The 24,782-nt window shown below is 38.3% G+C and overlaps 1 protein-coding gene across 1 annotated transcript in view; it reads left to right on the top strand.

Moving 5' to 3' along the window:
• Window positions 1-24,782, top strand: part of LOC104279477 (dynein heavy chain 5, axonemal-like) — a 154,944-nt gene that overhangs the window by 118,415 nt on the left and 11,747 nt on the right. Inside the window, 5 exon segments of the mRNA XM_009876770.1 lie at window positions 3,214-3,481; window positions 4,332-4,453; window positions 5,662-6,009; window positions 10,744-10,932; window positions 19,444-19,576. Coding sequence (XP_009875072.1) covers window positions 3,214-3,481; window positions 4,332-4,453; window positions 5,662-6,009; window positions 10,744-10,932; window positions 19,444-19,576 — 1,060 coding nt within the window.

The raw sequence follows: 24,782 nt of genomic DNA, 5'->3' as shown, positions 1-24,782 counted from the left end.
CATCAGCTAGGCTGTCATAACCTGAAGTTCAGCCGTAATGTGAACTGTAAATGTAAACTGTAATGTTTAACCGTGAAGTTCTTGTCTCATCTCTTGAAATAAAGATCTTACCACAGAGCATAGAGAAAGTTTTAAATTTTACAAAAGACATCCAGATTCTGCAAATCGAACTACAAACACAGATGCTTTTAAAGTAAAAGTGTTTATTAACACTGAGAGATTGAATCTCTCTTTTCTCTTTTTCCTTTTTTTTCTTTTTCTTTTTTCTTTTTTCTTTTTTCTTTTTTCTCTTTTCTTTTTTCTTTTTCTTTTCTTTTTCTTTTTCTTTTTCTTTTTCTTTTTCTTTTTCTTTTTCTTTTTCTTTTTCTTTTTCTTTTTCTTTTTCTTTTTCTTTTTCTTTTTCTTTTTCTTTTTCTTTTTCTTTTTCTTTTTCTTTTTCTTTTTCTTTTTCTTTTTCTTTTTCTTTTTCTTTTTCTTTTTCTTTTTCTTTTTCTTTTTCTTTTTCTTTTTCTTTTTCTTTTTCTTTTTCTTTCTCTCTCTTTCTCTCTTTCTCTCTCTCTCTTTCTCTCCTTCTCCTTCTCCTTCTCCTTCTCCTTCTCCTTCTCCTTCTCCTTCTCCTTCTCCTTCTCCTTCTCCTTCTCCTTCTCCTTCTCCTTCTCCTTCTCCTTCTCCTTCTCCTTCTCCTTCTCCTTCTCCTTCTCCTTCTCCTTCTCTTTTCTTTTTTATCTTTATTTTTTCTTTTTCTTTTTTCTTTTTTCCTTTCCTCTTTTTTCTCTTTTGTCCAGAATAAACTTTTGACTTAACATAGGCTCACTGCACCAAGGGACTGATCTTTGTATTTATGTGATTCTATGCCTCCAAAGTATCCTATTAATTGTTCTTATTTTATTTTTCTTCTTCTTACTGATAGAAAACTTCCAGAAGAACTGCTGGGCCTCTTTTTCAGTGATTTCTCTTTTACATGCATGATTTGTAGTCTTAAAATGGATTGTCAGTGCTGATGGTACATCTAAGTATGATATTAACAATTTAAATCCATTATCTGCAGTAGAAAATGTTCAAATTTGTGACCAGAATTTATTTTTCACTCTAAAATTTAGTTATTCAGATGGACTTCTCCCAAAGAATTGGAATCAGTAGGTGTGACTACTGTGCTATATAACTTTGATTATAAACCAAGCAAGCTCTATATGAAACCTAGCTGGATTTCTATGCCCTTGACTTTCATTTGAAGATGGAGTAAAAATTTAGCTTTCTGAATTAAAATGAAGTTCATTATGCCTAGCACTTTAGCTTCATTAAAAATTGGTATTTTTATTATTGTAGAGATAGTTTCTTCTTTCAGGGAGTGATGCACAGAACCCTCAGCAGAACTGTCAAGGCCACTAAACTAAAATGACTAAAATGATAGTATTTTCATCTGGATAGCAATGTATTAAGATGACGCAGATATATTGGTATGACTCACTATCAAGAGAACCGTTCTGTATGCAGACATTTTGGTAGAGTTCTTTCAGAACGAGTAAAATGAGGACAATCCATAGGGAAAAATATTTTTTCCTTGTATTGGTGTTTTTATCACCTTTAGTGATTGCACGTTTGAGAGGTAACATTGCTGAGAAGAGCAAATTATAGGCAGATGCTTTGTTAGGGAATAATGTACCAGCTGAATATTTATGCACTCTGCAGGGCTAGTCACAGTCTTTGACTTATGGGAGTGCTGGCTGTACTCACATACAACTTAGAAAAGGTAAAGTTTTTACTTCTCCAGCACACAGACAGCTTCACAGCCTCTTTAGCTTTGCTTCTTTTAGCTGCAATTTCAGGTTTTACTGACCTGAGAGCAGGATTTAACTGCTTTCTTATCTTTGACATTCTCTTCTCCTTAAGCCTTTTTATAGGCTGTGGAGGATCATATACAGCAACTGTTTTTATACTGTTCAGTAAAATCAGGTCGAGGCCTGTTCTGTGACCCTAAGGCCAAATGACCCAGCACAGCCTGTGTCCATATGCTTAACCCTTTTTTCCTACAAAAACAGGGCAACCTCATCCATGCTGTTCAGAACTGGATTGCTTCCTTCTTTTTTGTTTCCTGGTGAGAGAGTCCCAGTAGCAGGAAAACCTAAGATTAAACTTTGTAGCTCTCAGCCAGCAGAACATAGGCCCAGATTGATATGTCTTTATGCAGCTTATTGCTCACAGCATGAGGGATACTCAGCTGTAGGTCTTGAACATGAAACTGTCCATGAAACTAAATCTTTTCATCAATTCCCTTGCCTTCAACATGTATATAGAGTAATATGCTCAACTGTGTTTGATAATTCCCATTTTCTCTGGTAGGAGTCAGAAAGCCAACCTAAGTCAGGAACTACTTATTTAGCAAGAGCAAGGGTAGTAAGAACAATAAGCAAGAGGGGCTCTGCCTGCACTTGACTTACAGATTTATGTGTTCCTGATAGCAACCCAGTCAGCCTGTCTTTTTCACATCCCCTCGTGAGAGCTTGTATCATCTTCTGGTTTGCTGAACCACTGACTTGCTTCTTCCTTGGCCTCCAGAGGAAAGACTATAAATTTCCAGAACTCTTGTTTGCATTTATGAGGTTTATCTTTTCTGAATCCAGGAATCTAACAGCTAGAAAACTAGCTATAAGAGTGTCTCCACAGCTGCAAATTAGCAATACAGGGTGTTTGCTACGGAATGACTTCATGTGGACCAAACTTTCTTGTCCTGCCTGCTTCCTTGACAGTTCTCTGTTAAATGAAGTCCATGTGTTCAGAGAGTAGAAAGACACAAAAGTTGCTGGCTTTACTCTGTGCATTAGTTATAACCTGGAGCCTTACTATCTATCCATCTCAAAATAGTTCACCTCATAGGAAAAAGAATAGACAGGCAGCTATATTGTTGGGTGTATGTCCTGCTTTATGTGGGAAAGTGGGGAAAAGGAAGGAAAAATGTTTCGTTTGTCTTATCCCATTGAATTTGTAAGACCTGCAGAAAAAGATTATGTTGAGGAGGTGTCGTTTTCTTCCAGCACATAGAAAAGAGCAACTTGGAGGGTTTTGTGGTTTTGTTTTGTATACCAGTCTTCACTGATAATAGCATTTTTCTCTATGGCACAGTGTCACTATATATGGACCTACAGAAACAATATGTCATGTGTAAAATCATTCTAAAGAATGATATATAGAAGAAACTGTCTTTTTTCCTTCCAGAATATTCTCTGTCGTGCTATTTCAATGGGTCAGGGCCAGGAAGTCCATGCAAGGCGCCTGTTAAATCAGTGCATGCAAGATGGGGGATGGCTCCTTCTACAGAACTGCCACCTTGGCTTGGAGTTTCTAAGTGAATTAATGAGCACCATCACAGTCACAGAATCTATGAATGAAGGTTTCAGGACCTGGATCACGACAGAGGCTCACCCAGATTTTCCTATTAATCTTTTACAGTCTTCTATCAAATTTACTAATGAACCCCCTCAAGGTAGGAAACCATCCTTTCTTTGAATTTCACGGTTTGCTCCCCCTGCTCCCACCCCCTCCCCAGTATCACTATACTCTGTGCAGTGTTTTAGTTTTTATTCTCTGTTGTTTCAATAACTAAATACGGTGCTGTGTGAGTCAGTCTTATGATGCGTAAAGCATGACTCTTGGCGAGAAAATTGTTATTATTTGGTTTTGTAACAGATAATTGATAATGATTTTGTTGTTTGTGTAGACCCTGTGGAGAATGTCAGGTCAGTACTCTTTTCTTAGGCTTAGTACATTCCATTACTCTTTTTTCTCTGTCCTGTTGACTTCATCCAAGGATGCAGAGGTAGGCCAATCCTGTGCTCTACTGGGAAAGGAAAAAGCAAGACTCTTCTGAACACCCAACCTCAGCCTCCCCAGCTGCAGCATGTAGCTGTGGCTGTTGATTCTTGTTACATCATCTGGTACTGCTGACAGGAGACTGACCCCAGCATCTTTGTGATTGTCCTTCAAGTATTTGTGAGCTGCTACGAAATCACCCCTTAGCTTCTTTCATAGCCATGACAGTTAATAATAACTAATAGTGGTTCTGAATATTGATCCTGCTTTGAGAAATGGTGTTGCTCAAGGTGACCTCCAGAGGTCCTTTCCAACGTTAACAATTTGGTGTTAGTCTGTGTGATATGAAAACATCCACCTTTTTCAAGTAGTCTCTAACCTGTTGCCCTCCTGCTGTTGCATGTCTCTCTCTTACCCAAACAATGCTGTTACCTGTAGACATCCTTTAACTGTTTACAGAAGAATGTAATGGGTCTCATAATTTGTTTTTGCTCATGTGTTTAATTTTTATACTTATTTTCTAGGTGTGAAAGCTGGCTTAAAACGAACATACTCAACTATTACACAGGATCACCTGGAAGTGAGCAACATGCCACAGTGGAAGCCATTACTATACGCTGTAGCATTTCTTCACACAACTGTTCAGGTTTAAAGAGAAATTTCTTTTCTTCTGTCATAAAACCATGTTTCATTTACTTATGCACCATGTTACTAAATAAAAAACCTGTTTAAATGTAAATCTCATTTTGATAAATTAATACAAATTAAATAAGGAAGAAAACAACACACCTCTGTTACTGCAACTGTCCTAGAACTTAAAATTTTGCTCATGTTGATCTTCTGCCTCCAATAGGGATTGTTTTTCAGAGTGAAACAGGACAGTCAACCAATGATCAATTAGTGTACTCCTCTATTAAATCTTTGGGCATAGCTACATGATCTCTCAACTGTTTTTATACTAATATTTTAAATCATAAAAGCACATTAAAACAATTTACACCTTGGATTGGAAAACCATAGTATTAAAACTACTGCTTTCACAATCAGAAGGCCTAAGAGGGTGAGTATAAATCCTTCCTGTACTTTCCTCTAGGAGGAAATGAAGGTGGAAGATGATTTTGGGTCTTGTCTTTTAAGAGTTCCATTAAAGAAAGTGCTTTATGGAATAACCACAACTTTTCATCATTCTGTTGATAGATTTTGCAGTATTCTTAGTTTATATTTGGTACCTAGTTAATTTAGCTCTGTGGAATCTATGCACTGACACTTTGTTATCCAACGGAAGCCTGTTGTACACTTGTCTTTGTTCCATTGTTTCTTTCTTGATGGAAGTCAAGAATGTTTAAATACCAGATATTGCCCTAACAAATACTGCCAGCTGCATCTGTAAATTATTTAGTAAGAAGCTGTTTTGCTGCTTGCATCTGCACCATGTAGAGACATCAGTGATACGAATATACCTAGTCCATAGGAGGACCTCAGATACAATGATCATGGCTGATGAGTTTGGACATCATTTCCTAAAAGAGTAGCTTCATTTCTGTAATTCAAAAACTATAGTTCTAGATTCACAGCACACAAAAGAAGGAATATTTTCGTTGTGAAAATATTAATATTCCTGTTCTTTGTATCTCTCTACTGATGATAAATGAAGAAATATTTAAATACTATATAATTAATCAAGCATTTGGCCTGTGTGCGTTAAGAGAAGAATATTTTTTTTAAAGTCAGTGAAATGCACTTCCAGCTGGACTACTGCATTCTTAGCATATTTCATATATTCTTTTGCACTTAATGTTTTCCTCACAATTACTATCGATCGGCATTTTACCTTTAACCCTACCTATCTTACAGGAAAGGCGAAAGTTTGGTCCGTTGGGCTGGAATATTCCGTATGAATTTAATCAGGCAGACTTTGCAGCCAGCGTGCAATTTGTTCAGAATCATTTGGATGATATGGACATTAAACGTGGAGTGAACTGGAGCTGTGTTCGCTATATGCTTGGAGAAGTACAATATGGTGGCCGTGTCACTGATGACCTTGACAAAGCACTGCTGAATACCTATGCAAGAGTATGGTTTGGAGAACATATGTTTAGTGAAAAATTTTCTTTCTACAAAGATTATGTTATTCCAAAGGGGAAAACAGTTGAAGACTATCTTCATTACATAGAGCAGCTGCCGGTGATTGATACACCCGAGGTAAAATATTTCAGCACATTAAAGAGAGTTTTTGTCAGATAAATCAGGTATATTTTCCAGAGCCATGAGTGTATAGGTCAAGATTAGCAGGTAGACCATTATAGTGAGTATCTAGTGTAGATCTACTGAACAAGAAGAGGTAGATGAGACCTTCTTTAACTGAAACTTTCTGCTCCCTGTAGTACAGGCACATGTGATGAAGTTAAAATTTAAACAGAAGTGCATGCTCTGGATTTCTGTCTCATTGCTATTAAGTTGATAAATGCTTTTGGAGGTAAGTTCTATTAAAATTAAATAGACAGGACTGAACAGAAAAAAAAACCAAACAACTGGTTTTCTGTTATTAATAATGTGCTGGCTAAGAGGATGAGGAGATTCCAAGGTCATAAACTTGAAAATATCTGAAGGTAGTAAAAGTAGAATGTAAGGGTGTTTGTGTGGCAACAATAGAACTTTTCCAAGTGAGGGTAAGTGCAGCCATGTTAATGCATCAGCAGGATCCATTTGAGCACAACTCATGAAGTGATTCCTCTCAGTATTTGAACCTTGACCCTATCAGATTTCAGGGGCTTTGATGGATTTGCTTTTCCAAGCACTTAGGAAACTATCTCACAATGGCACAATGTATTTTTAAAGTATTTTGATGCCTTTTAAAAAATCTATATGTATGGTTTTATGTAAGGAGATTTTACCTTTGACTTTTCTGTAAACAGGATCAAGTATAGGAATGCAAACCTCTTTTTCTCCTTCACACACTCACAGGTCAGGAAAAAAGCTATGACTTTCTTCTGTCATTTCAAAATCTGTCAAAATTGCTCATCAAAACCTTTAACCTTTTAAGCTCTCAGTCTTCTTTGTTCCACAAAGGATATTGTGATAGTCAAAACAGTGTGTCTTTTTTTCCTCCCCTTTCCGTTTTCAGTTAGGAAAGAAAGGCTGAATAAATCTAATGGCTGTATCCTTGCTCTTTTGATGAAATTTCAACCTCTGATCAGAATAAACACTGGCTTCTGAAGAGGGCTATTGAACTCAGCAGTCCCTTTGACAGTGACTTTGATTTCAGAGGGATATAGAGCTTTAGCAACCGGATTTGTCGATTTATCAGGCAAAACAGACCTGAATAACAGAATCCAACAACCCCTTTTTAATGAAAATTCCCAGAGATTTGGCTCAAAAAGAATGAAAAAATAAGCTCCTTGATTAATTTATGGGATATCGAGGACACTGATCCACCCATTACTTTATTACTTTCTTTTCTTTGTTCTTTCTCCTTCATACCTCACTTGCATAAAAAAATAAGACCAGAGTTGTCTCCCATGGAAACATTGCACCAATTACGAAGTTAGCCCTTGGATTACCATTACACTTTACATTCACAATAGGAGATATTTTCCATAACTTGAGCTATGGCATTGCCACAAAATCTACTAGGGCAAAACCAAACAAACCAGCCCTTATTGTGCAAGAGCAAAAGCAGGAGAGACCCTGGCTGAATAGGGAGATTTGGCTGAAAATCAGGAAAAAAAAGGAGAGTTCATGGCCTCTGGAAGAGGGAGCAGGCCACTCATAACAAGTACAAGAATGTTGTTAGGTTATACAGGGAGATAATTAGAAGGTCCAAAGACCAGCTAGAAATTAATCTGGCTTTGGAGGCAAAGGACAGCAAGAAAAGTTTCTATAAATACATTAAGAACAAAAGAAAGGCCAGGGAGAGCCTTCATCCCCTGCTAGACCCAGGAGGAAATATGGTAACCAAAGACGAGGATAAGGGTGAGGTGCTTAATGCCTTCTTTGTCTCAGTTTATCATAATAGAAACACTTTTACTGAGGGAAGCCAGCCCCCCAGGCCAAGAGACAAGGACCAGGAGCAAAATATCCCTGCCACAATCCAGGAGGAGATGGTCAGTGACCTACTGCTCCACCCTGATGTGCACAGATCTATGGGGCTGGATGGGATTCATCCTACAGTGCTGAGCAAACAGGCAGGGCTGCTCACCAAGCCACTGTCCCTCATTTGTCAGCAGTCCTAGCTGACTGAGGATGTCCCAGCAGACTGGAATTCAGCCAATATAACACCCATCTATAAGAAGGGATAGAAGGATGATCTGGGAAATTACAGGCCTGTCAGTTTGACTTCAGTGCCAGGGAAGCTGATGGAGCAGATCATCCTGAGTTCCACTATGCAGCACATGCAGGACAACCAGGTCATCAGGCCCGGTTAGCATGGGTTTATGAAGGGCAGGTCCTGTTTAACAAAACTGATCTCCTTCTATGACAGGGTGACCCACTTGTTGGATGAAGGAAAGGCTGTGGATGGAGTCTCCCTTGACTTTAGGAAGGCATTTGACACTGTTGCCCACATCATTCTCCTAGAGAAACTGACTGCTCTTGGCTTGGATGGGCATATGCGTTGCTGGGGAGGTTAGATGGCCGAGGCCAAAGAGTCATGTTCAATAGAGTTAAATCCAGTTGGTGGCCGGTCACGAGTGGTGTCCCCCAGGGCTCAGTACTGGGCCCAGTCTTGTTTAACATTTTCATCAATGACTTGAACAAGGGGATAGAGTGCCCCCTTAGTAAGTTTGCAGATGACACCAATCTGAGTGGAAATGTTGATCTGCTTGAGGGAGGCTCTGAAGAGGGATCTAGATAGGCTGGATTCCTGGGCCAAGACTAATTCCATCGAGTCCTGCACTTCAGCCACAACAACTCCCAGCAGCACTGCAGGCTTGGGGAGTGGCTGGGGAGCTGCCAGGCAGAGAGGGACCTGGGGGTGTTGATGGGCAGCCGGCTGAACATGAGCCAGCAGTGTGCCCAGGTGGCCAAGAACGCCAACGGCATCCTGGCCTGGATCAGGAATGGAGTTGTCAGCAGGAGCAGGGAGGTGATCATGGCACTGTACTCGGCTTTGGTGAGGCCTCAGCTCAAGTGCTGTGTCCAGGTTTGGGCCCCTCACTACAGGAGGGACATTGAGGTGGGCTGCCAGGCTAGTAAAAGATTTGGAGCGTGTGTCGTACGAGAAATGACTGAGAGATCTGGGGCTGTTTAAGCCTGGAGAAGAGGAGAGGGGAGGGGAGACCTCATTGCTCTCTACAACTACCTGAAAGGAGGTTGTAGCGAGGAGGGGGTTGGTCTGTTCTCCCTAGTGATGAGTGATAGGACAAGGGGAAATGACCTTAAGTTGTGCCAGAGGAAGTTCAGGTTGGATATTAGGAGGAATTTCTTTACTGAAAGGGTTGTCAGGCATTACAACAGCCTGCCCAGGAAGGTGGTTGCGTCACCATCCCTGGAGGTGTTTAAGAGATGGGTGGGTGTGCTGAGGGACATGGTTTAGTGGTGTTGATAGGGCTAGGGCAAAGGTTAGACTCGATAACCTTGACAGTCTCTTCCAGCCGAAACTGTTCTATGATTCTGTGATTCAAATGTTTATTTCACTCAGTGATAAATAATATAGTGAATTGATATTTTCACTTTTTAGACCTCTAAATATTCAGGTTGAGTAAACTGCTATGTGCAAAATGTGTTAAATCCTACTTGGAACCTAATTCCATGCTAGTTGTAGTCACACCTTCTCTCACATGCAGTATTAGGTCTGTGCTGTGCTCTGTGCTGTTGTAAGGGCCATCCACAACTGATGTAAATCACTGCAGTTTTACTGGCTTTGACACAGGTATTGCCACTTATATCTCTTGTCTTTGAGTTTCTAGATTTGCAACCATAACATTATTACATATGGCCCTCTTCATTCTGTCCCCAGAGTATGTAAATATTTGTTACTACAAGTGTCTTCTTACAGTATCCTAATTCTAATGTAAAATGCAAAACCATGAAAAGTAAGAAATGGAAGATTGCTTGGCTTTGATGCTCGATTGAGGACAAGCCTTCCTCATTGTTGGATCAGTAGTTTAAAGTTTGTAAGACACAGTTAATAGCTATAATTAAAAGAGGGCTTGTGAAGTTAGTCATAGTACAATTCCTCCTGGAGAAGAGTTACAATTGTCAACCTGACAATTATAGACTTACTGATATTTCAGTGGAAATTTCTGAGAAAGCTATTATCATTCAGACAAAGGGCAGCTCTGCAGTAATTCTGTGCTAGCTGTATCTAAAATAAAATAATTCCATTTCAGAAGAAGGGGAAGTAAGGAGTGGGAGACTTAAACCAAAAATAGCTAAACCATAAAATATCCTAAATATATCACCAGTCATAAAATCTTTAGGTACTTGGAATATAGGCAATGTTTTATTCACTGTGCTGCGTGCCTTATAAGCCTAACAGAGTGAGTAAAATGAAATGTGATAGAAATAGTAACTGGTCTGATTATTAGGGGCATCTACTTCAGCTGGTAAAACAGAAATAGATCTATGGAGACTAGTGATGATGGGTCATTGTCCACGTAGAACGTGCTTCCAACAAGCTCTAGTCTGAACCAATGGAAAAGAATCAGTTTGTACCCACTGACAACATGTCACAACATGATCTAAAGCTTGCTATGTGAAAATAATCAGATCAGTTAAAAAAACCAGAGGATTCATATGAATGAAAATTATATTGTGTATGCAGCCTGTGTTAATGTTTTGTGTACTTTGGGCTTGGTTCTTGGTCAGTTAAATGAGTGTACTCCCACTGACCTATTTATAGGGCTGAGAATTTTCTTTGTTTATTCGTTTTTATGCATTCTTCCGTTGATAGAATTTTAGAAGGAAAATGCCATTTTTTTCTATTTTTCCTTTAAGGTATTCGGACTTCACCCTAACGCAGATATAACTTACCAGACTAACCTGGCTAATGAGACATTAAGTACAATAGTGAGCATCCAGCCCAAAGACAGCGGCACTGGAGGAGGGGAAACCCGAGAAACTGTGGTGCAACGCCTTGCTGATGAGATGCTGGAGAAGTTACCTCCAGATTATAACCCTCATGAGGTATACACTGCTTTGTAGATAGAGATGTTTTATCTATGTATGTATGCATGTATTTTATGAATTTTATTGTGCTTCTTAAATTTAACTGGCACATGTTTTAAAAAGCTCTTAAAATTATGCAGTGTTTTACAAGTCTGTTCTAGTTTATTGTCGAAAATATTCCTACATCAGAAACATATATTTCAAATGCCATAGTCTGTTTAAATAGTCACCTTAACTGAAAAGAGCCAGAAAATATTTGTCCTCCTTCATAGCTTAGAGAAGGACACCAGTGCCTCTTTCTGAAGAATCAGTTATCTTACAGTGGTTACATCTTCCAATTTACCTACTTTTATTATGATACTGCTGTTAGGAATAATGGGTTTTATCACTGACCTTCTCATACCCCAGATATTTTGGAGTTTGAGCCATAACAGATACATTTGTCAATCTTTTCTTGCATTTTTGATTAACAGTCTAATTAAACGGTAAAATCCAGGGTAAAGCACTCTTGCATCAGTTTGTAAATAGGATCTGGTGTCTTGCAATGTGTTTCATAAAGCTTAACTGCTGAAAATTCCTTGTTTCCATGATTTTATTGTTTATGATTCTGTTTAAGAGTCATTGGATCGTAAAATTATTTGGGTTGGAAAGGACCTCAAAGATCATCTAGTTCCACCCCCCCTGCCATGACAGGGAAATCTCCCACTAGATGCTGCCATGACAGGGACATCTCCCACTAGATGGGGTTGCTCAAGGCTCCATCCAGCCTGGCCTTGAACACTTGCAGGGATGGGGCATCCACAACATCCCTGGGCAATCTGTGCCAGTGCCTCACCACCCTCAGGGTACAGAACTTCTTCCCTATACCTGGTCTAAACCTGTGCTCTTCCAGCTTCCACCAGTTACCTCTCGTCCTATCGCTACAGGCCCTTGTAAGCAGTCCCTCCCCAGACTTCTTGTAGGGCCCCTTCAGGTACTGGAAGCCCCCTATAAGGTCTCCCCAGACTTCCAGACTGAACAAGCCTGACTCTCTCAGCCTGTCCTCGAAGGAGAGGTGCTCCAGCCTCCTGACCTCCTTGGTAGCCCTCCTCTGGACTCTTTCTAGTGTTGGGGGTTCTAGTGCTGGACACAGTATTCAAGGTGGGGTCTCACAAGGGCAGAGTAGAGGGGAAGAATCACCTCTCTGGTAAGTAGAGAGGCAGGATCAGCTCCTGGATTTTGCACAATCCAGGCTTATAAAGTGCCCAGTATGCAGTGTTGCAACTTTATTTTCTTCTCTGGCCAACTTGGAACGTCCACTTAGATTACAACCAATAGTCTTGGGGCCCTGGCAATGTTTTCTGTCTTCTATTCTACTATGCATCTCAGATTTAATATATCTTATATAAATAGCCTCTTCTGTACTGTCATAATTCATTCAATACAGAACTACTTTTTCACTCCCCTCTTGGCAAGCTACTGACAATCTGCAACTTTTTTGTGAGTTTACCTGACAGCTTTCTCCATAGTTATTTTTCTACCTATACCTGCTTGTGTCTTTTTTTTTTTTTTGGTCACCTGTTTATTGAGCGATTCCCAACGATCGTATATAAATCATTTATTTGTAGAATTTGATTTGGAATGGAATGTTTTCTATTTTTCACATTATTATTTAATAGTAAATAGATATCAGAATAGAAAATAAAATTAACTATAATCAATATAATAGTTAATAACATTTAATTACTAACATAATAATTTTAATAATTTACACTTTGAATCTACACCTAGAATCTACAGCTTGGATTGTTCCCAGTCCTTTTCCCTTGTCTTTCCTATCAGAGTAAAAGAGTTTCATGGAACTAGTTTCATTCAGCTCCTCAGAAATTTTTTTGAATTTACAAGAACAGTAGAATACTGGATGCCTGAGTAACATATATGAGTTTGCCATATTTGTAATATACGTATTGAGCTATTTTTTTCAATGTTTTTGCTAAAGCCCCAAAGGATTGTTTCCTCATTTTTTCCTCTGGAAGATTTCATAATACTTAGAAGACATCAATAGTACTGGTCATTATATTGTAACCAGAGGGTATTCAGAATTTACCCCTGGGAAATTTGTATAGAGCCTTTTAGTCTTGTAAAATGCACACACGCTTGTTTAATCCAAATTTCACTTCTAAACGCTTTGAACAAGTACTCCTTTTCTCTGGTGTTTCTTCTGTTTAATCTTGATCTCATTCACTCTTATTCATCCTTGGTTTATTTACTTAGGTTATCCAGACAAAATACCCACAGACTAGACCTGCCCTTTTCAGTCACTTCCTCAAGTGTCTTGGCTGTGGAGACCACCAGGTATGGAGCCAGGAGCTGTCGTTAAGGACAAAGAGTCTGCAGGGTTTATTTTGGAAGTTCCACCCTACACTCTTAATTTATCTCTATTTTACCACTATTTTATCTCTATTTTATCTCTATTTATCTCTATTTTACCACGTGCTTTCCCATGTGACTGTATAAAAAAATCAGCACCAATTTTTTTCATTGCTCTTTCATCATCCAGTAGTATGACAAGCTATTATCTTTCCTCATGATCTGCCAATCATACATGCAGGTTTTTATTTTCTTATAAGCAATCATCTTTATTATGTTGCAATTAAATAGTTCTTTGCTTCCATGCCAGTTCTCTGCCATCTTTTCTGAACTTCAAGGAAACCTCTTTTCTTCTGTTCGATTGACAGTTGTTCTCTTATGATTCAGTTAAGGAGATTTGTGTTTATACAGGACAAAGCAATGTTCAGAATCAGCTTGCCCCTGCTCTATTCTTCATTCTCTGACAGGCACAGTCAGAGGATGTCCTGTTGGATCTACTTTTCCCCTCTGTATTTCTTGTAAATATATTTTGAGCTCAGGATGTAAGTTTGTTTTATTCTCATATCAATAAGTGTAGATAACCACCTCTTCGTGGTGATTTCTATTTTTTTCAGACTTTCTACATCTTGATTTGTGAATTGCATTTCTCTTTGATTAATCACATCACTCTTTTTACATAATGTTTCTTTAGTGCACCTTACTGATGCATGACATGGTACTTTTCCACTGAACCATTGAAAAATTGTGCTTTGTTTCTGTATCATGGTAGTCATTCCCTTGCTATGAGTGTCTAGAGAACATCCTCTGGTCATTTTCCAACAGTTGGTTATTGGTAATAACGTTTTTCTCTGTACATCTCTTTGGCTGTGTCAGCTGCACTACAACTTCAGATTTTACTTCTGCGGTGTTATGAGATTTGGCAATATTTCTTGCAGTTCCTGATTCTTCAACATTTCCTTCTTTATTTTGCCTAATGGATTTACCCTTTCTCTCATTCTCTTAGAACTCTCTCAGAACTTGTTTGGGTCTTTACCAATGCTTTCCTTGCCAGATGGGAATTTCCCTTTTCTGCCATTAGTGAAAATTTCCACCTCTGATGCAGTTACATGTGTGGCCAGCTCTACACAACAAGCAAAAAAATCTGCATCAAATGTGTTTCTCACTGTTTTCTGAACTGAAACTGTGTTACTTCGAAACCTCTTAGAAAGGACAGAAATGGCAGGAGTAAGCTGTAAAGAAAGCTATATTTTTAAATGAAAGTTTGCACAAAGTGACAAAAAAAAGAAAATGTCTAAAAAACAAACAAAAAATATTATGTTCGGTAATGTATAGACAAGAATTTCATTAGTCAAAGCAGAAAAAAAGGAAGAGTTTAGACATCCTCTGAGGGAAGACTTTAGCAGGAGCTACAATATAATAAGCAAATGAAATTAAGCTTGCAAATATAAGGAGTGAAATGGATTATGTAATTACTTCCTGCTATATCTGAAAAGCAGGGAATGAGATGAGTTCTGTTGTTTGTCAATTTAAGTCAATGTTTGGTCATTCAGGATATTATTACCTCTATTCAGAACATTATTACCTACTAGATCAGTTTAACAATGCTGAAACAAATAAAACTAATACACTAAATTGTAAGAGACTGAGGGAATATGTCAAAAAGAGTTCCTATGCATGCCTCATTGGATAAGAGCAGTAAGAAGAAAAACATTCATTAGTCCTTGCAGAGCAGCTTGGGTTTGCTTTTTGGAGAATATTGGGCTCCAGTGAGGCTGTGATATGGTGGTTTTGGAAATCCAGTTATAGATATACTGTCAGTGGAGAAAAGGAACAAAAAAATTAGGAAACAAATGCAGGTATGTAAAAGCAAATACTCTTCAAGGAAAACGTCAGGTGCCTTTGCTGTCTTTGATGAGTTCTTGTGACTCCCTTAAGGAAGCGTGGAGTGAGTTTGCTCACAGTTAAAACCCCAGCAGACTAGGTTAGGGATAGATGGTGGTTAAACCAATTATTTGCTGAAATTCAGAGCTCTAGATTGCACTTTCTTTTGGTACATTGTTAATCCAAAGAAAATTCAAGCTGTCACAAGAGGGGCTTTATTTCTCGGTTATTAGCCTTTGGCAATGACTTCGGAACCAGCAATTTTTAAAACGGGGCAACCATCATACCACATGTGACATCCACTGCTATTTTGTTGTTGTGTTCTTGTAATACTTACTCTCACCAGTCAAATAATTGACTCAATGTCCACTCAGAAGACTATAAACAAAACAAGTCACATTTGCATGCTTTATCAGTTTGACAGAGGTGATGGAAAAGCAAAATAAACCTTCCTCTTGACCTGAAACTGTCTTCATTTTTCTCACTCACAAAGTGGAGACAGAGTAAGAATCCTCATTTTTTCTTTTGCTTCTGGCTCTTGCCTCATAGGTAAGAGAGAGATTAGTGGTAAAATTATTAGGTCCAGTCAGTCCATGTGAGTAAAGACAGATGGAAGAATAAATGTCAGCCTGTCACACATAGAGGTTTATAATGAAAATGATCCTTGCAGGTTGAAAAACAGCTTGCTAGGGAATAGACATCGAGACATTCCAAAGATAGTGCACTTTACTGGAGGTTGGCTTTTAACCCAAGTAGCAATGTTTTTTTCCTTAAATATTTTTGGCGGTATTGACTTCTCCTTATCCTCTGCTAAGGCTGTGACTACATTACCACGTATTGCGTGGGAACAAGTGTTCATCTGAGGACCCCGGGCTTGCATTACATGTTTTATTGAGGAATTTCTTTTGGTTTAACACTTTATGCTGAACACCCATCAGTGGTCAGAGTATATTACACTCTCTGAAGCGTATCTTTTGGCTTAGTTTAATTTGAATTTAAGCCAGTTTTTGTGTCTGGAGTGTAGAGGGGTTTTGCTACAAAAAAAAATATTTAGGATCTGAGCTGGAACACTGATATAGATGCTTTTCTAAGGTGCCTCTAGTTTACTTATCCACCCTATCAGATATGATGTGTTCTTCAGCTATTCTCTACACATTTCACTGCCTGCTTCCTTGGTCCTTGACACCACTTGAAAAGAGTTTTGGCTTGGACATGCCTTGAGCTTGTCTTTCTTATTCTGGCCTCTTATTTAGGCCATCTCACAGAATGATGGACTTCCCGTTTCTGCTGACAAAGAGTATAGCAAGCAACCAAGTCTAATTGAAAATAATAGCATTTACTGAAAATAATAGGCAGCAACTGCTACACTAACTTGATAAGTGATCATTAAATGATATGAGTTCAGTAACTGCTTTTCTGCTGAATGTCCTATAAAGTATGTAGTGACAAAGGAGTTGGTGACCCGAGGACACCTAAGAAACGTGCATAGAGGAATTTGTCACAGGAGAAATATGCATTGCAAAATCACACAGACAAAGCTATTCAGGCTAGGATTTTAGTTACTCTTCTCTTAAGTCACTTCATTTTATGTTAGATGAGAACTGTTCACGAAATAAAAAGGAGATGTTTTAAGTGGGCTTTATGGAATTAGTGTATTAATCTCAGAAAGGCTGTTTTGGTTAGCGAGTTTTGTCTTTCAAGTTTTTTTCTGTTGTTTAGTATCGATCTCTTTATGTCACAATAAATACAGTACTGGAAGTAAGTCATCTGATTGTTTGATAAGAATCCTAATACAAAACCAGTCAATCATACCTCAGAGGTATTTAAAACTAATCTTAACAACAAGGTTTCCAAACAAAGACACTATGTTACAGCTAGTAAATCTCACTGCAGACAAGGATTGATTTGTATACAGTAAGATAGGAAGCATGTAACTTTGTTCAGTTTTCATTTCTGGTTATAATTGGTCCTCTAGACTGAGTGCTGTGAACATATGTTGGATGGATTAACAAATTTCTATGTTATTGATTCACTCCATTACTGAAATCATTACAGATATTATTGTAGGTACATGAAAACAAATCAGAAGAACGTTTAAATTCTGAGAATTCACTAGTTAAGTTCTATGATTATCAGTACAGTGATATTTTATTTCATCTTTTTTAAAATTCATAAATATCAATAGTTTGGGAAAAAACCAAAACAACCTTTAACAGCTTCCATATATCTTTTTCCTCAAAGAGGAGAAATTCTTCCTCTAAATTATCCCCCAAAGGAACACATGGTTGGTATAGTAGGAAAAAAATGTATTTCTTTTTTAAGGGAGAAAAAGCATGGACTGTGTTCTATCTGATTCCTTTCTTACTAGTGATATGCACTAGACTTCTAAGTATTCTGGAAAAAAAAGTCAAACTTTTTTTGCTTTTCTTGGCAAGAGGGAAGATTACCAATTCCTGTGAAATTTTCAGAAAACAGAAGCTTTCCATGGATTTTATATGAAAAAAGTCAGAATACTTCATTGTGTGAATTATCCAGAAAGAATTTATAGTCTCAGCTCTAGTCTTGTGATAGCTGATCATAGTAGTTTTTTTTTCTTTTACAGGAAGAAACACATTAACTCAGTCTGTAAAATGAACTGTCACACTGCAGAACATTAGCATAATTGGCTGGCACCTACTTCTTGGACATTCTGTCTAACAAACTCAGGGGTCTTTTTGATTAAAATATGATGAATAACCTTGCTGATAGCTGTCTCCCAAGGAAAATAGCATATAAAGTTCAAAAAGAGTATTTTATTGGGCTTGGAGTTGAAATTTGAGAACTGGAAATTGTCAATGCATTTACTTATTTATTCTAGCCATTATAACTACTCAACTGCTGTATTATATTAATCTTGCAGAAACTTGCTATTCAGTGTAATAATAAGATGTGTGGTAATATTTACTATGTGTATATAATGTATGATATACATAATTAAGTATGTAATTAGAACTATATCTGGAAAACTAGTGGAATTCTGGCCTTGATGAAATAGCACACATCATACCAAATCTTGTGGCTTCTACTTGGCCACAGTAGAATTCCAATGATATTCTGCTCTTTGAAAGAGTAGACTTTCTAACTCTTCATTCATCCTCTATTAGTAAGCTCAAAATAAGTTCTGAAATTATTTTAGCAGGCTGATCCTATGGGTCAGCTCTTTTATGATAAATTATTGGCATATAGGTATCTGGATTTAGGATCTGATTTTACTGTTTAAAATCTGGTTTTGGTTCCAGAGTTGCCTCACATAATTTCTCCTGACTATGGCTGCTTCAGTGTAAAAGATTCATGTGGCTGAGTGCAGGTAGCAGGTACAGGTAGCAGGTAGAGAGGGCCTGTGGCTCTCTGAAAGTCGAGTCACAATGGGCAAAAACACTCAAAATTTTTACAAACCAAGAATCCTGGTAGTATGCAAGGTGTAGGCACCATGATTTCTGCAGGTACCACTAAATTCTCTCTTATGCACTGTTCCTTATAGTGAGCTTTGATATACATGGGACATACATGAAGCATATTCTATATGCACCATATGCAAAAGAAAGGCAGGGGATGCTTTTGCTACTGTTGCTATGACATGTCCTTAAGTAGCCTAGACAACTCATTACATTTTGAAAATGTTTTTGGTTGAATATGAGTGAAACTCTTATCCTTTACAATTAAGAAGGCCAAAAATTTCTACCTACAAAATGATGCACATAGTGGTGTAACAGAATTCTGTGGCATCTGTATTATTCCTGGCAATCTTGCCTCTCTACTAGTGCATCCATGAACACCTTGTCTTATGAGTGCATTACATGCTATTGAAAATAGCAACTTTATGTATTGCTTATGTTGTCAAACTCCATTTGTAGTGTTACTTCAACTCAGCAGGGCAAGAAGTGGTGAGAAAGTTCACCTAGCACAATTTGGAAATATGAAGAAGTTACCGCCAAACACACTTTTGTATAGCATGTGGTGCTGGTGGTTTTCTATTTTTTCTAAATCTAAGACCATGCAGCCTAACAAGGGCAGAAGAAACTGCTGTGTCCCTTCAAAACCAGGGAACTTTCCCTCCGTCGAATGATGGAGGAGCTCCATTTGGTAATCTAATGAGTCACAGTGTGCTAAATCTTAGAGTTGGCACAGGACCTGAATGACCATCTGTTACATAAAAGTATGGAATTATGCGATACAATTGAAAAAGCATTCTTTTGCTCTCAAAAATTATTGCACGGGAAACAGATTAATTTTTACAATCACTGCACTGTTCTTGTTTAGGTGAAAGCCCAGCTTCAAAAGATGGGAGCTATTCAACCCATGAACATATTTCTCCGTCAAGAAATTGACCGCATGCAACGTGTTATATCAAGAGTTCGAACCACACTGTCTAATCTCAAATTGGCTATTGATGGTAAAGTATAAAAATCATACTAATTAAGATGCAATCATGGAATCACAGAATGTAAGGGGTTGGAAGGGACCTTGAAAGATCATGGGAGTCCAACTGCCCTGTCAAAGAAAGATCACCTAGAGTCGGTCACACAGGAATGAGTCTAGGCATATTTTGAACGTCTCCAGAAATGGAGACAATATTTATGTAATATTTATTACTAATGGCTGCTTATACTATATAACTAAACAAATATTTTCCCTCCTTCCCTCCCTTCCTACCTCTTTCTCTTTTGTTCTCTTCCTCCCAGTTTTTCTTTTTTTCTTTCTTGATCATATGACCACTAATTCTAGCCCTTATAGCTTCCTGACTGCATCTTTAGGGACACTCCACCTTGATTTATTCTGTATGCATGTGCTCCAGTACTGCAGTTCATGTCCCACAGCACTACTACACTTCTGTGATTCTCTCTAGGATTTCTGCAGAGCTCAGAGGAGCTGAATTTCATGATTAGGTCCCCAGGTCGTGTGCCAGAGTCATTTATGAAATTAAGCTGAGACTTAATGATATGGAACAAGGTAGAAATGTTGCTGCTAAGTAAATGAGAGACAGAGCACTCAGGAGGCCAAGTGGTAAAGGCTAATTTAAGGTTAGATTTGCTATGTCCATGAAGCTAGTTATACCAAATAAGATGTCTCTAAATGGAAGGTGAAGTGAGTGGGAGTGCCAGTCAAAAGAGAGTGAGAGGATTCTTCTTTTAGCCATCACGGGAGGTAGGCAACAGCACTCTGTATGTCTCAGAGACGGGAGTATTTGGCTGAAAGTGAGTAGTGAATGTAGTTAAAATAAATCAAGAGTACAGGCAACTGGAAACAGATGGAAAATTTGATCAGAGGAGGAGTGAGGAAAAAGAAAGGATGATAGTGTTACCATCTGACTTTTGTTTTCTCTTCCCATTTTGCTCATCTGCAAGAGGTGAAACATCCAGGAAAGAAAGTATACACTTGCTCAGCCAAGCTTTTTGAACTAACAATAAATGAAAATGAGGCAGAGATGGTTTTGTTCCATTGGTTCAGATCTCGCTCAAGCCTGCTGTTCTCCAGCGGAGAGGCAGAAAATATGTAAGACAGCAAATTGTTCCCACAGGGAGAAGATCAGACTGCCTCAAAACTAGTCACATCACTTCTAGGTGATGGCAGTACTATAGTCTATCTTACTGGCATTTTCCAGTCTTTTGACAGTAAAATTTTCATGAAGGGAGATTTTTTTAATTTGTATTCTTGTTACACAAAAATCAAAAGGAATTTTTTCCTGTCATTGGTATGATACAGTGAGGCAACAATGCATGCTTCAGAAGCATCATGCCTATAATCTGTATCTAGGAAAGAGTTTCAAAAATGTGCCCAAGGCTAATTAGCTTCCGTATCCTGTAATAACTTATGCAAAGATCAAGCTAGAAGAAACAATTGTCCTCTGTTTCAATCTTGAGCTGAAAGTTCTCTTTTATATGTGCATAGAGTCCCTTTTCAAGTAAATTAAAATAATGCTTTCCATCCAAGAGAGTATTCATCTTTCCTTGATTGTGACAGATATATTTAAAGATCTCAAAATGTACAATATTCTGCAGAGGGATGGATGAGTAACATAATTTATTTGCGCTTAGCATTCAGTTCCACAGTGGGCACAGTCCTCTACTGGGTGTTTAATCAAGTTAATGCTGTAACTTTTGTGCAATCCTCTAAAACATAATAATTTTCTTAGGAAAAGGCAAGTTAAATACAATGCAAAATAGCTGTAAAAACAAAATTGGATGTATAGTTAACAGTAACTATTAATGGCTTCTGGCAGATTCATGATACATCAAGTACATATGGTAGATCCTTAATTAGTGGATGGAAAGAATGTTTAGGCATTCTCTCCTGTCTCAGCAAAGGGAAAACTCCAAAACTCTCTCGTACTAGATTGTCCCCAAAAATGAGTCAACTGCAGTCTCGGATCACCTGAGTCTCTCCTTTTTCTTTTACAGTGAGATAAACTGATCTGGCTGCTCAAACAGGCCATGTGAATTTTAGTATCTGCTCTGGTCATGCATCTGGTTCTGGCTTCATGCACCTACTAAGGCCTGCTTATAGCAGATCTAAATTTTCAAACAAATTTTGTGTTTAAGAATACAGCACATCTTCGTGTTGTGTCATGTAGCTTTGTGAAAGGAGGTCTGAATCTTTAATACTGTGGATTAAACATGAATACATGGACCTTGGCATTTTGCTGTTGCTCACTGAGTTACATTTGATGTAACATGATGCCCTTCTCAGTGAGAGCCCTGTGCAGCCGAACATGAGGGATGCTGAGGGAATTAGCAGAGCCAGTTTGGTCCCTCTATCCAGAGTGCAGATTAAGCAGTGTCCAGCTTTTGGGATGGCTGAGAATGCTTAACATGTGTCCAACATGTTTGTTGGCAGCCACGTCCCACAGGCCTGCAACTTTGCTGCCTAGAGGGATATTTTTTTTTTAATCAAATTGTAATAATTAGATTGTAGCTGCACTTTATACTCTCCATTATGTCCCAATCATTAGTTCTGGTTTAATTACTTATTGATTGCCTGGAATGCATTTCACAGTTGGCATAATACAGAGCTTCACATAAATCAGAAAATGACAATGACGATTGTCCTCTCAAATGACCTAAATAGAGGCTATGTTCCAAATACAGAAACCTTTTTAGAGACAAGGAGCAGTAAGACATGAGACTTGAATCAAAACTCCAGATCCTAATGGGTTCTGAACATCAGATCTTCAGCTGCTGGCAGAAGGTGGCTGTATTCTTTGTAGGACAGTATATGAACTATAGAGTTCCTGTGTACATCCCTTATCTTCCTCCTGTGGAAGTGCAGAGACCTCTGGCACAGAATAGTAATACCCTGGCTGCTTGTTGGAGAGTGGGAACCTCAAGCCTCCCCCTCTCTGTAATGAAGACAGTGTCTTTTAGATGCAGTAAAATCTCATGAGCCATTCAGTTTTCCTAGTCTCCTAGAGTTTGTTTGAGTAGAGGGGGCCTGAACGTGGCCTTTTTGTGAGATGGAGGGGGCGGGTCTTCATTTCACCATGTACTGAAGAAGGAGTGGTAAACGTTTTGGTAGCACCCTGATGTGTCTTCTGATGGTGAAGAAAGTGAGAAGGGAGATTCAGTAGGAGTTATCCTTAGTCCCCCTTGAGCAGCTTCCACAAATCTCAGCAGTGGAGCATGCTTATAGTAGCACTGAAAGTGGGTATTGAATCCTTAGCAATGGAAATAAGCACAACTTTCAATTTGGTTTTATTTCCTTATTTTTTGTAACCTACTTAACATTCTGTCATGAAAGAAACAAATGCTTAACTCATTTATTTATGAGTGTATTAAGATTTTTCTTTGATTATAAAACTGCATCCACTTGGCATTTGTTTCTGATACAGTATAGTTTTGTGTTTTCAAATTAATCCTTTGGAACTGCCTACTTTGTGAACAAGTGAAGGCCATACAAGAAACCTTGGATTTCTTTGTCCTTTCGTGTCATGTATGTGCCACATGATCACAGAACTCCCGCTGCTATTTGTGCAGTGCTTGCAGAGTTAGAAGAAAGATGTTTTTCTCCTGTTAATACATTTCCTGAGAATATAGCAATCCCTCTCAAAGCTTTTATGTGACTTATAACGTGCAAAGGTTTGTTTTCACAGGCCCAGAGTTTGGTTTTTTCCTTCCATTTGTCTTAGTACTTGCAAGACAAGTACCTACAGGAGTCATGACCCTTAAGACCAGCAGGAGTGGAATCAATATCTGTTTCAGAAGTCATCCTGACATTTGTTGTGGAGAAGTTCTGCTTAAGCAAACCTTACACTGCAACTGCAATATGTCATCCCTCATGTTACAAAGCTAGCATATTTTTATGCATGTAGTGCACACCATATATAATCTACATGCCAGGACTTGGAAGAAACAAACACAGATTGCTCTTACCTTACACTGAAAGAGAGGGCAATCAGAGCTTTTGGAATAATAGGACCAGGAAGGATATTACTAACGGGAGATGGGACTCTTTTTACCCGCACAGATACATACCATGTGCATGTTCTTTAAATGTCACATAGGTTATATGCATGAAAACTCATTAAAATTATCACACTAGCATGTTTCAGGTATATGTTTATACCAGGTTGAGAAGCATGAGAAAATATAGGTGAGACTATTGAGACAGAAGGTATTGGAAAGTAAAATATTACACATTTTTATGTGTGTTTCTATTTTTTTCTTTAACTTTACAATTCAGATAAAGCTGAATAGTAACTGTTACTAATAAGATCTTGAGCAATACTGGTGCATTTCACTAGTTTTTGTACATCTCGGTCACTAATTTGCTACCTTATTAAAGAGTGTTTCATTACCCGCTTTTAGCTCCTCACCATCCTTATACTGCATTGCTAACCAGTGTGTTGGCCTTAGGTGTCTCTGTATTGTAATTCACACAAGAATATGCTGAAACACCCAGAACTTCATGTAGGCATGAGGCAGCATATAGTTCTATGTTCATAATAGGAATCAGTTAGAATTCCTACATCATCTGCATAAACTTGCGTGTTATTCCCCTGAAGGAATGAAGTAAAGATGCATTATTTTTTTCCAACTCAGAATACCACAATCTCGATGGTAGTGTTTGTATCCTGTTGCTGCAAGGGATTTCTGTTCGTTGTGTGTAGCACCTTACAAGAGGGATATAAATAAACTCCAAAATACTCAAAAGAGGTAGCTAATTTATTCTAATCAATGTGGCGAGAAACTGAAGCTCAGGAATCTAGTCTTGCCAGAGTGCACAGGGAAGGTAATTTCCCACAAAGGGAAGGAGTATGGACCAGTATGGCTGGCTAAATTCTGTTTTGGCTTGTAATGCTTGAAGACTGCTAACACTAACACAATTTTAGTTTCACCTGCTGCTGATGGTAATAGACTTCTGAACTCAAAGTTTTTGGGCTCTTACCTTACTAATTCTTACAGTGTGTGTGTAAGGTTTTTAGGGATCACCTGTGCACTCTGCTTTTGGATAAACATTTTATTTGAAGATGATTAAGAGTGAGGACATTAATGGAATGTAACAATGGGGAATTAATTTGAAGAATGCATGGGATGAGTCTAGTATGTCTTGTGGCGTAGTTACTCTTGACTCAGCAACTCATCCATTATTTACTTCTCATCCCG

Source organism: Apaloderma vittatum, unplaced genomic scaffold (assembly GCF_000703405.1).
Source record: "Apaloderma vittatum isolate BGI_N311 unplaced genomic scaffold, ASM70340v1 scaffold6279, whole genome shotgun sequence".
In the NCBI taxonomy this organism is placed as follows: Eukaryota; Metazoa; Chordata; class Aves; order Trogoniformes; family Trogonidae; genus Apaloderma; species Apaloderma vittatum.
The sequence above is the reverse complement of the archived record's forward strand: the minus strand, read 5'-3'. Positions and strand labels throughout refer to the sequence as shown.